Source organism: Sceloporus occidentalis, unplaced genomic scaffold, assembly GCF_023333645.1.
Source record: "Sceloporus occidentalis isolate IW3139 unplaced genomic scaffold, rSceOcc1.0.p SCAF_2, whole genome shotgun sequence".
Taxonomy (NCBI): Eukaryota; Metazoa; Chordata; class Lepidosauria; order Squamata; family Phrynosomatidae; genus Sceloporus; species Sceloporus occidentalis.
In genome coordinates, this window is record NW_028316982.1 from 225,403,537 (window position 1) to 225,417,194 (window position 13,658).

Below are 13,658 nucleotides of genomic sequence, written 5' to 3' on the forward strand. Positions count from 1 at the left end.
ACTTTCAATTTTTTTCATTGTTTTTCTTTTTAAAACACTTTTGGCAGTTGATGTGGCTTCCAGACAGAAAAATGGTCCCCGGGCCCACTGCAGGTTCCTAACCGTGTGATACAATGAGGCATTACATATGCCCAAACCATCAATAGAACCATGATTACCTTTAGTCAGAGCTTACATATTGGCTTCAAACTCTATTTTAAGCTATCTATGCTTAATGCTGCTGACACTGGCTGCTGATATAACACCATGGTTAATGCCCAAAAAAGAAGGCATCAGTTCATATCTTAACCATGGTTAAAAGTTTAAGAAACTTTATATCTGCATCAATACAGTAAAGACATCACTGCAACCTCTTTAAAGCAATGCAGTAACATGGTGTATTATATTGTGATAATAATGAAGAGTTTGGCTCCTGCTAACCTTTGTAGATGAGAACACATTTTCTGCAATTAAATTTCCATTTGTAAATTAAAGTGCCCAGTACCATTTGTTCTTAACTATATATTTGTCTAACACATAAAATAGAACTCAATAAATCTATTCTCATTTGCAGTACATAGACAGGTTTAGTCTGAAAGTAACTGGCTCATGTGGAATAAATCTAAGTAAAACTATGTGAATAACATGGTACATTTAAAGAAGGAGTGTGGGCAATACTGTTGTTTTAGGAAACATAAAAGGACAACAGATCTGTTTAAGTTATTAAACTCTGAAAGTAATAAATGTAAAACTATTTAAACTAGCATCGAAGTAAAGACTTATAAACAATTCAGTCACTTTGTGTTATCTGTTCACTGCATCCAAAGTTATTTGCTTCTTTAAAATCTTTAACACAAATGTTCTCTTTCCAGACACTTTACTGAATGGTTTACTCATACAACAACTGAATAGAAATACAACCTTCCCCATGAGAATATATTTAATAAGGTTCTATAAAAGTAATTTAAAATCTTGCAACTATAAACATATTTGTGTTCTCTTCTGGGGATTGTTTGACTCGTTCATCCTCTATGCTGTATCAAGTCCAACATTTCCTTTATTTATTTTTACTAAAGGGCACAAGGCATTTTTTTTAGTAGAACGTTTCAGACTTTTATATTCCTCATGGAGTGACATTGTATATCTATCCTGCTCCTTGTGTCCCTCCTCCAAAAATGCACCAGTATTTTCCTTCCTATCACAGCTTGAGAGTGTAACTCAAGATACTCACATCCTGATTTGACATTTCCCAATATGGTCTCTCTCCATAGGACATCACCTCCCAAAGAACAATCCCATAGCTCCATGCATCACTAGCAGATGTGAATTTGCGGTATGCAATGGCTTCTGGAGATGTCCACCGGATTGGAATCTTACCTCCCTACAAAGAGAAAGCATCAGATATCATAGCAATGATGTAAACTCAAAATCTTTCAGAATATATTCAGTTTCCTACAGTATGAAACTTCAATACATTACTGTCCTTTGGAATGTGAATAACACTCCTGCCCCAAAACAAGGTTCTGTGAAACTACTATGCTAGTAACTGTATGTACAGATTTTTCAAACATTACAATATGTCTATATTGGCAGTGTTTCCTGCATAGAAAAAGCCTTGTGTATTTTGCACACACAAAATATGTGACACATACACACATGTTTTGTAGTGCTATGTTAACATGTTTAGGTATTTAATGTGTTGTCTAATGGTCTGTGGACTTTAATAAAAGGCTATTGTTGTTTTTGTCTTGTCTATTCTGCATACACAAAATATGTGACAAATACACATAGCTGTTGGCTTGGGTTGTGTCTACAAACTGTCAATTCTGCTCTTTTTTTTGTGCCTAGAATCCCCTAGTATTAAATATGGGAAGAACCATCCCTATAATGATCAAAAACATGATTTCCCTAGCATTTGAAAAATCTACTGGGGAAAAAATAATACTGGTGAAAATTTGTGCAGTTTTCATTTTTGTGGCCTATTTTAAATATTATGTGAAATATAATGGTTTAACATGATGAAAATGAACTGCCGTAATCTATAGGCCTGCATGTTTCCCATTCTGCTCTTTGCCTCTATTGTGCCCCCATTAGTGGCCACAAGAAGAGTCTGGAGTCTTCCTCATTTTTTTTCTTAACAACAACTCATTGTATTTCTGAAATGATAAACTATAATTAATGCTAACTATATTTTATTTGAAACCATCTACCTTGATTCAGTTTTTAAACTATTTGTTGGTTCGTTAAGCATAAATGGAACTAGAAGCTTTTGAAGACCATCTCATAACCACACTGAACGTGGCGACACACTTGCTGGATCTCAATTCTGCTAAATATGGTTTAGTCTGAACTTTCTAACCAGGTCATTGTATAGTAACGTTAACCTATTGATTACAGAAAGACATAAGTCAGAATATGATCTTGGTATGAGAACCCTAGCCCAATGGTTGTCAATTCATTTGAAAGCAGCAGCAATTTATTCGGATTGTAATGTCACTTAGCAAGTCTAGATCGTGTTCTCTTATCACTGTAATAAAATAGTGATACACTAAACAATAGAGGAGTTGTGTCTATTTTTTCTGAACATCATTTGAACTTCTGGAATTGTGAACATTTCACCTCCATTTGCTAGACACAGGCTGGAATCCTATGGAATTTGTAAAAAAAAAATGAGATTCAGCACTGTTACTATATTTAAGTTCTAGATGCAAGGCATATGGCAATTGAATGGGATGGGTGGGAATGATGTATGTTGCCTTGAGCTTCTTGTAGGATAGGTATGATTTAAATGACAGGAAGCAGGGCAACCAGTACATCCGTTGTTGTGGTGGCTATCAACGCACAGTTAACCTTATAGTCCACTCCTACACTTCAAATTATAAAGCTGCAGAACCTATGAAGGGATAGCCTCCAGTGTGGATTTGCCACACTTCCATGACAATGGGTATGTGAAAGAAGAAGGGGGAAGAAGGAAGAGAGGACTGTATGAAAAACATTAAAAATCGGATGAAAAAGCCACAGTTATTTCACTGTGTGTGTATGCAGATTAGCTCTGGACTTGACAGGATGGTTAAAGGGTATTAAGAAGTGATAACGAATCTTGGGTATGGTCCCTGAACTGTGACAGATTAATTAAAATGGTTGCTATTATTAGGAATGGGGTGGTTTAGTGGTTAAGATGCCAATTCTGATGGTCAGAGGATGATCAGAAGGTTGGCAGTTCCCAGCTTCTGCCAACCCAGTAGTTTGAAAGAATGCAAATGCAAGGTACCACTTAAGTGGGAAATAACAGTGTTCAGTGCAGTCTTGCTGGCCACATGATGACCAGAGCAGTCCGTGGACAACAGTGGCTCTTTGTCTTAGAAATGGAGATAAGCACTGCCCCTTACAGTTGGTTACAACTGGACATTCATGTCAAGGGACTACCTTTACCTTTACTTTTATTAGCACAGAATTTTGTAGCTGAGGAGTCTCCATGTTATATTTGACATCTTTAGCTTCTTTCTAATAATTCAGAGCTCACCAAACTCACCCTTGTTGTGTAAGCAGCTTCTGGATCATCCTCTAAAACACGGGAAAGGCCAAAGTCAGAGACTTTGCATACCAGGTTGCTATTAATGAGGATATTGCGGGCAGCCAGGTCACGGTGGACATAACCCATATCTGACAAGTACTTCATGCCAGATGCAATTCCTCGAAGCATTCCCACTAATTGGATGACAGTGAACTGAGCATCATGTTTCTGTAAAACATTTACAACAATCTTTCATACCCTCAACATCCACAAGGTTCATATCTACAAACATTCTATGAAAGTCAGTTTGAACTTGCTTTGTGAAAATACTTTGCCAAAACGCACCATTTAAAACAAGTATAAAACTGTCCTAAGCATTGCCAAATGCATGGGTAATTTCATCTGTCCCCTTAAAAACAAAACAAAAAACACAGAGATAATTTATACTTTATAAACAAGTGCAAATAAAATACCTCTTTTTCCCCTCTTACCCCCTTTTCTGTCTTCATCAGAACATGAGTCCTATAGTTGTTGCTGTTGCCCTTGTTGTTATTGAAAATAATTATACTCAGGTTTTTGTCCTATTAGATGGGTACAATGAGAGGCTAATAAAGTCAGACTGACACTATACCTAAAAATGACCTGTGGCTGCATTTTATAAAGTGTATGAAAAATGATGTTTCATTCCTTCCTTTTGTACAGAGCACATCCTCCTAGAAATGGAAAGAGTATTCGTTTTGAAGCTCAGAAACAAAAAAACAAAAACAAAACAAAACAAAGCAAAGCAAAACACACACACACACACACACACATATGGGCTGCCTGACATTCAGGAAACCTGGTCAGGAAGAAGAATACAGAGGGGTGAATGTTGTGCAGTTTTTACCAAGTATTTGTCCATCCCAAAGTAGTTTGGAAAATGAGTCTGTGCAGATATATACACGATTTTCTTGCGTGAGAACTGTGAGGTTTTGCACAAAAGCAAGCAAACAAACAAACAAACCATATTGGCTGGCATCCTGTTAAGTATTTATGAGATCATAAGTCAGACTTATAATCATGTAACATTTGAGATTTATGTTTACAGTAAATAATGTCCAAAGGAGACCCCTGAAACCTACCTTTTAAGCCAGCAGCACACCAGCTAAAGGATTTCTGAGGTGCCAAAGATCAGGGCCCTAGGAAATTATGAATGCATTGATATCCTGGTTGCATGATGCATTGAGACAAGAAGCTATGACAGGACCCCGAGGGGACTCTCTAGTTACCCGTCTCAGTATGCCTTATGACCAGGAGAGCACTGCAGTAATGATTTCCTAGTGCCCCAATTGAGTGCAGTGGTTGGGGTGCAGTGTTTCCTGGCCTAAGAGGTAGGTTTTGGGGGACATGGTTAAGGCAGATGTAGCTACAACAATGAAGCTCCATCATCGTAGCTATACCTGTTGATACAAGATCTCAGCCATTGCTTCTAGACAGCCAAGTGAGGTTGTGTGCATGATTACTGTTTCCTTTGCAATCTTGTACAAACACACACAAAATAACCACATGGTTTTTTCATGCAAGATTGTTATCTTCTGCACAAGAATTTTGTACGTGCATGACAAAAATCTTGCACAAACCCAGTATGTCTTCTACCAAACATATTTACATGTTTCTGTTGTGTAGGAGTGCTATTTTCTCCAAGATTTTGGTTGAGCAAAGCTTTGATTACACAAGATTTCTGTTATGTGAGATTGCTGGTTTTGCATAGAAAATAGCAACCTTTCTTTTCTTTTCTTAAAAACAACATACATGGCTCTATGGAAACAGTGGGGTTTGGGGTGGGGATTATTATTATTTTTTTTGGACAAAACTCTCAGTTCACGTATTAAAAAACAACAAGAGTATTTGTGCACAGAATGATTTTTCAAAAACAGTTTGAGATGTGTGAATACCAGCAATAACAGTGCAAAAATATGTCCTTTCACTGCATCATCAAGAAATCTTTGGGAATTATTAATCCTCATTTGAGAAGATGAAAATTTGAACACTAATATTCCTAGTTCTTCCTTTTTATCCATCTGTCACATCAGGTCTGCATAAGCTGTGACCCAAATAACAGACTGGAAAGTACCAATCATGTATGGGACTTGCTAGGAGTGCAGCAAAGCTTCTGGCTTTTGTGAAAAGGAAAAAAAAAAGATTCAAGAGTGAAGGTGTGTGGGCAAAAAGAAGAGTCCTGCTGGTGCAGATCAAGGTTTCAGCCTAATATTACAATCAGTAGATTAATTTTGGACATATAAAATGTTAGTTTGCTCCAAAGGTGGACCAAACAGAATTCTCAAGCATCTCAAGTGAAATGTGGAAATATCTGTTTTGAGAATGAAACAGAAAGAGTCTAAGTCAACTACAATAAGAAAAGTATGCAAATATACATCAGAGGAAATTGTAATATATTTTCAGATCTTGAATATTTTCTGCAGATTATACATATTTTTAAATTACACAGAAATGTGTTTGATAATTTGGATATTTTTCTAATTTGGGTTATGTCTTGTTCAGTCAGAGCATCTCTCACTGTTCTTTTCTCCCCTTTATTTTTAATCATGTGAAAACAGGAACTAACTGACCAGTGTGTGTGAAATTTGGTACAGGTTTAAATTACTGACATTAGCTTTCAGTAATCTTCAACATAAGGTTGCAATTGACAAACAAAATAAATCTGATTTGCATCAGATTTTCAAAGGATCTACTTGAGCCAGAAGTGGGGCACTGCGGGGGTTGACAAGTTAGGAGTATCTCAAGCCCTTTGATTTTGAGGACAAAACCTGAGACCAAGGGAAAAACCCTTGCAATGTAACAAGCAAGATGTTACAAGTATATGTAATACACTTAATTAAGTAACCTCTCCTGTCCCAATCCCCACCCCCACCCCCACCCAAACCTGATGGAAACATCATTCTCCCATGCTCCAGTCCTTGCTAGGATGCACTTCCTTCTTCCCATGCTGCTGATGCTTAATAAAGGAGGTTGAGAATGACTTATAATTGTGGCAATAATATCACAATTGTGATTAAATAGCAGTCATGAATACAAAACAGTTACCTATCTGTAAATGTTATGTATTCATGATTGCTACTTAGGAGTTTATCACACGGGGCACTTACCGCTGCCCAAACGTTGAAATGTTTAAGAAGTGTCAGAGGTGGGATCATCTGTCGTGCTTCTGAAACGTCATAGAGGCTTCCCGCTTTCCTTCCGTCATGGAAGTGTTCGTGGGGAAGCCTCAGAAAAGCCATTTTTATTAACAAAAGATTCCATTAATAAAAATGGCTTTTCTGAGGCATCCCTATGATCCCCAGAATGCACGGATGATTCCACCTCCGGTGCTTCTGAAACATTTGGGTAACACTTCAGCAACGTTTGGGAAGCGGTGCCCCATGTGATAAAGGTCTTAGTAACAACTGTAACACCACAGCCACAATTGTAACTCCACCTCAACTTAATTGACTGGGGAGGAAATCAGACTTAATCCTACTCCTAATCAGTGTTGGGGTGATGTGATAAGAGATTGAAAAGTTACCTGTTATAATTAACTCATTTTTTATCACTTATTATAGTCAGGAAGAAAAATTTTCTAGAACATGGCCACATAGCCCAAAAAACCCACAAAAACCATGGATGCTGGCCATGAAAGCCTTCAACTTCACACTTATTATAGTGTTTGGAAAGCAAGTAAGAGTCATTATTGTGCTGCATTGCTCTTTATGTCGCTTTTTGTTGCTATTTTTGTTGGAAAAGCGTCTTGGAATTGATAAGGGAATGGCATTAAAAAATATCTGTCAAAATAGCTCCAAAGTACTTGTCAAAAAAGTAAGAAAACATTAATCATCCTTACAGAGGGACTTCATTCCTACTTGTTATATTCCTTTTGAAATTTAGCTATGGTACAACTTTTCTTTTTCCACAAAAACTAACTTTAACTCACTACTTCCCAATTCTGGATATGGACAAGAGTTTAGAGATGCACAGTTTATTGGGGCTACAGGGGAACTAGGGAGGAACATCAGCTTGAAATTTCCATTCACCAATCACCCAGTGTCATTCTTGAATTGATACTTTATCCTGCTATGTTCATCCAAGTCTTATGGATGTAAAGCTGGACATGACACAGCACATGAAATAGTGAAGGTTTTTTTTTTTTTTTCACAGCAGGCAAAGAACTTTATGTTCTCCCAGCCCTCTAAAATCATGGTAGCATTTTCAACTCTGTGAATATATTTTAAATATTGAAATGTTCTCCTAGCCCTTTAAAATCATGGTAGCATTTTCAACTCTGTGGATATATTTTAAATATTGAAATTAAAATAACAGGTTCTGCTTTTATGGCAGTGGGAATAGGACTGATCTTTCTGCTTATTTACATTCTCTGAGACCAGGTTATGGAATTGCAACTGGTATTTGCTCCTTTCTGCTTCTTGTTTCTCTCTTATTGAGTTTATAACTTAAATGTTTTCAAATATTTATACACTGCCTACATTATTTAATATTGAATAATAGTATCTTTAAAAAATGTGAGATACAATCTTACATATACTTACCAAGAAGTGAGCTAAATAAAACATACTGGAATTTACTTTTGAGTAAAGCTGCATAGGTTTGCTGTATAAGACACCTAAGACTTAGATATATATGAGCCATACAAGAAATAAAGTAAACACCACAATAGCAACAGTTGACTTACCCTCAGGAAGCTATCCAAAGAGCCGTTTTCCATGTATTCAGTGACAATCATAACAGGTTTACCTAGAAATACATTAAATACAGATAATCAGCACACTATAAATAAGAAAGTGACTCTTGGAAAGTCAATCAAACTGGAAAAGTACTTTTTACAAAATGCAGATAAACGTATTCAGATATATATACTGGCAGATTAAACCCTGGAACAGATGGCCTTGAAGGGGCTGCTTGAAGCCACCCCTTCCAAAGATGGATTGGGCCATGGGAAACACACACCACAGCCTCAATCTGCCTTGAACCTGGCCAAAAAGGAATGGATAAGGCCCTATTTTGGCCAGGGAAAGCCAGCGTTGCCAGCCCCGTCACGGCCCCCTGTTGGCTTCATGTTATTCCAGCGGTATGTGGCATGTAAATGCCATGCTGCCGGAGCATCATGAAGCTGCCCACATCTGGGCAGCTGGGCAGCTTCAAGATGGCTTCCCGGCATCATCAGGACATGTGGCGTCTAAACGCTGTGCACAAATTATGCCTGAAAAGCAGGCTTTTTGGGGCTTTCTGTTCCAGCCCATAGTCAGTGCATGATATCACATTCAAGAACTGTACCTAAAAGAGGAGATGGGTATATGAATTCAGCCTTCTATATTCATAGATTACACTATCCGCAGCTTGAAATTAGCACACACACACCCCAAAATCCAAAAAGCAAAGTTTGATTTTGCTATTTTATTTAAGGAACACCATTTGACTACACCATTGTATATAATGGGTCTTATAATGGGAGCCCTGGTGGCACAGTGGTTAAATGCCTGTACTGCAGCCATTTACTCAAAACCACAAGGTTGCGAGTTCAAGACCAGCAAAAGGGCCCAAGCTCGACTCAGGCTTGCATCCTTCCGAGGTCGCTAAAATGAGTACCCAGACTGTTGGGGGCAAATTAGCTTACTTGCTAATTAGCTTACTTGCTGTTCACCGCTATGATCTTTGGAATAGCGGTATATAAATAAAACAAATTATTATTATTATTATTAATTAAGCATCCATGGATTTTGGTATCCATGGTGGGAGCTGGAACCAAAGCACAGTAGATATCAAGGCTCCACTGTATATAGTCACATGGGAAAGTCATGGGGAAAATTGTTGCATGGTGGCTTAAAGATGGAAAGATTTTATATATATTTTTAAAAAAGAATATAGTTTTCTTTTTTATATAGGGGGCAGGCTAGAGAAACTGTGATAAAAAAATCATGTTCAGATGAGAATCTTTGCAGTTTGGGACTTATTTTGTGTAAAATTCAAATGTGGTTGTTTAGTACAGAAAATAGCATATTCACATAAAATAATATTCAGTGCAGAAATGTTTATTCTAGTACAGAAAATGCTGTAACTGGAAATTCATTCTGCATAAAGTACACTCTTTTCTGGCATAGAAATCAACAATTTCCATTCATAAAACAGAGTTTTCTGCACAGAAATTAATATTTTTGCATTGGAATGTTTTCCAGGCAGAAAAAGCCGTAATTGTGGATTTATTCTGTGTAAAATTCACACTTGGTTGATTTGCACAGAAATCAGCATTTTCTGCACAAGAATTAATATTTCTGCATTGAAAATATTATTTTCCACACAGAAAATCATGTGAAAAATTATTTTTCATTCTGAAAACAATCAAACAAAATGAAACCAGGTGAGAATTTTATATAGAATAATCTCCAAATTGTGCATTATCTTTGAAAACTACATCTTTGCAAAGACTTTCTCACAGTGGGAAGAAAATTCTGAAACTTAGGGCAGGAGCAGATGGTCAGGAAAAGTGTCTCAATTCTGCGTTTTCTGAAAGCAGGTTGGATCTCCACTGTTTGCATGGTCTGCTCCCAGAACAGGCCAAACACCCATGGTTTTGCTCGTGCATTGTCTAAACAGCTAGGCTTCAAAGCGGTTTGAAGCCACTTTATTTGGCCATTGCAGACAAAATCTTAATGAAGAATTTCTACCCTGTGCTGAGTCCATTTTGTTTTCTTCATTATTAGAAATCTGAGCTCCACCAACTAAGAGAGATGAGGAGACTGGCTCTGATGGATAGACACATATTAAAAGTTATAAACTTGGTTCTTCTGAGTCTATGCTAAGTCCAAGAGTTTGTGATCAATACAGAACTCAAGAGTACATGTTATTCCACACACAAATGCATGCCTGGTCTCTCAAGCTTAAAAAAACTAAAACAATTGTGTCTTGTTGTTCCCTGCACAACAACCTAAATTGGTGTACTTTACCAATTTGGGGGGTATTTGATGTTGCTAGATGATTAGGAGTCAGAAATTCCTGCCCATCTGCTACCAATGACTCAGAAATCTACCTGTAGATCCTGATTTATCTTCTGCCTACCCTTAATGTAATACAGGGATATATAGAAACACAGAAAGTTGTCTTATACATAGTCAGACTATTGGTCCATCTAGATTCATGAGCCCTGGTGGTTAAATGCCTGTACTGCAGCCATTCACTCACAAACCATAAGGCTGCGAGTTCAATTCCAGCCAAGGGGGCTCAAGCTCAACTCAGGTTTGCATCTTTCCAAGGTTGCTAAAATGAGTACCCACATTATTGGGGGCAAGGAGATGACACTTTGTAAACCGCTTAGGGAGTGCTGAAGTGCAATGATAAGCAGAATAGAAATGTACTTGCTATCACTATTGCTATCAGTGGTTCTCAACCTTTGGGCCTCCAGATGTTTTGGACTTCAGTTTCCAGAAGTTCCAGTCAGTATGCTCATTGTTCAAGATTTCTGGGAGTTGAAGTCTCAAAAATCTAGAGGACCAAAGGTTGAGAACTACTACTGTAGACCAATATTGTCAACTCTGATTAGCAGTGGCTCGCCAGAATTTCTGGTAGGATTCTTTCTTAGTTCTACTTTGGTTGGCCCTGTGGAGAACCTTATTCTTATAGTCCCTCTGCTTACATTCTTTCCCCAACACTATAACTCCAAGATCCAGTAACCAAAGCCTGATGCAAAAAAACAAATACTTAGAATTACAAACAAGCTTCATTTATATACCGCTTCATACCACCTAAGCAGTGTCTAAAGAGAATTGACCCCAAGAATTTGCTGTACCATAAATAAACAGAACTCTCTATTCCCCTACATAAAAAATCTCCCCAATCTCTCTTAATTTCAGCAGTATAATTTAGGCTGGCAAAGGAGTCATTTTGTTGCTGCTACAGTTAAACCACTGAGAGTCAGAAAGCCTTTGTGATGTACAACAACACACTTGGAGACCTACATCAACAAAGTTTCTGAAAATTTTCCCTCTATATAGAATTGAATGCTCTCCCAATATAGAATTGAAAATGTAAATACAATTTACAATTATAAATGCTGTACACACAGTATTTTCTGCCCATCATTGTTTTAGTGTATACATATTTGATAAAGTATCTCATAAATTTTCTCAGTCACAGAAAGCTAACTTTGGTTTGTTCTAATCTGAAAGCTCCAGTTTATTGCCAAAATATTACCACCTAGGAGAATGTTACTTCACTAAGAGAAAAAAATCATTTTACTCAAAGACTAACACGTTCTCCATCTATTCGGAAGAGAGGTCATATGTTCTGGTCATGTAAGAACAAGGGAATATCAAGGTAGAGTTCCATCTAACTTCTCCTTGACTAATTAGCTAATAGCAAATGTAGTACATTTAATTATTGTAAGCATTAAGTAGTTCAGGAATACCATGTCATAGCCAATACCCTAACAGTCTTTCCACTGCCTAATGGCAATTGGACACAGTTCTTTCATGTGTCCTTTGTGAAGGAACACTGTCATGCTCATGCCCCAATGAATCTTTACAAAGCTCAGTCTTTCAAATTTTTCTGGTCAGGCTTGATGTGAATTATGGCCTGGGAACTGGGTGGGGTGGGGTGTTGGATACTAAATAATCCATTTAGCAACTGCTAAAACTTCTTAGGGATAATACTCCCCTTCTTCATTGCTTCACATTTATAATCAATATATACAGTAGAATACTGTAGAATATTAATTTAGTTAATTATTAATAACTATTTTGCATTTTCAAATAATTCATCAGGTACAAGACAAAATAGTCATATTGAATTATATGACTATTTTGGCAGTGATATGGATAATTTCATGGCTATCTAGTCCAAGGCATTTACATTGATACAGAGATACAGACAAAAGCTAGTAATGTTTAAATGGTGACCTGTACTATTATATTTAGCATTTTTGAACGGTCATGTGTGTTACAAGGATAACTAAGCCATACATTTCTATGTGTTGTGTAAATTTTCTTTGGATGAATTTTGCATTTTTATTACAAGAATTTGGAACTGAACCAAAACTTCAAGAAAATTTTCATTTAATTTAGGGCTGGGTAAAATGGAGCCTGAGGCCCAAATGCATCCACTCTGGGCATTTGTACTCTCAACTTCTGCAGACTTCTGGACTACACTTTTCTGGTTTAAAAAGAAGGTAATACTACATCATCGTGTGAATATGCCATTCATATTGTAAACAAGTCACACAATTTATCATAACCTCCATTTTTTTGCTGTTCAAAACCACAAAAATTTCATCCACTTCCCATTTTGGGTAACCCATGTGGCCCAAGGGCAAGATCTGCAGCAGTTTCCATCCTTACTGCAGATATTTCAGAGGTGTGGGAAATGCAGTTATGTCCCATATTTGAAAATTATTTTTCTTCCAAAATGGCTCCAAATGTCCCAAGGGCACATGGTGGGCAATTCTGTCACATTTTTAAGGACTCCAGGACAGGTTTAGATCCAGGACAAGCCAACAACATGTTGCCAGTTAGCATTTGGGGCATTTGAGGGCAAAAATATTTGAGGGACATACACAAAATGTGGCCTACTGAAGACCCTGTGGGATCAATGTTGCTCCCTAAACCCCAACAATTGCCTACTCTATCATATGCTATGCTGCTATACCTAATTCTGGCTCCAAATAGCATTTTTGGGAATCCAGAAATTACTGTCTAGTCACTTCCTGCTTCTTCAAGAGAGGATGTCAGAAAATGGGATAGATCTCTGCAACTGTCCAGTCCTGTCTCATACAAAGTATCTTGAGAAAGCTAAGCACTGGAAAGAATTCTTTCTAATCCCTATAAAATAAGGACCAGGTATCTCATGAAATGCTGTGAGGGAGCCTATGGGAGAAAGGAAATAACCTGGAGGCTAGTCTGTAAAAGAGTTTGGCCCTGTTCAGACCAGCCATTAAGGCTGGCCAGGGGCTGGAGTCAGGGCATCATGTCCACATGACGCATGCCCCAATTCCACCCCCCAGGGTGCCATGATGCTGAGTGCTGCTCCATAAGGTGCGTGGCATCATGGTGCTTCTATGGCGCTGCGTCCATATGACACAGCACTGAAGGAGCCCTGCCAAGCTGTAGCAATGCAGCTATGGCATCCT

At 37.7% G+C, this 13,658-nt stretch overlaps 1 protein-coding gene across 2 annotated transcripts in view; it reads right to left on the reverse strand.

Annotated features, from left to right (window-relative positions):
- Positions 1-13,658, reverse strand: part of LOC149319743 (ephrin type-A receptor 3) — a 279,988-nt gene that overhangs the window by 18,463 nt on the left and 247,867 nt on the right. For both annotated transcript variants that reach the window (XM_089512286.1, XM_089512287.1), the window contains exons 12-14: positions 8,217-8,278; positions 3,512-3,721; positions 1,211-1,360 (exon numbers count right to left, since the gene is read on the reverse strand). In XM_089512286.1, the coding sequence (XP_089368412.1) occupies positions 1,211-1,360; positions 3,512-3,721; positions 8,217-8,278 (422 nt within the window). The remainder of the gene's footprint in view (positions 1-1,210; positions 1,361-3,511; positions 3,722-8,216; positions 8,279-13,658) is intronic.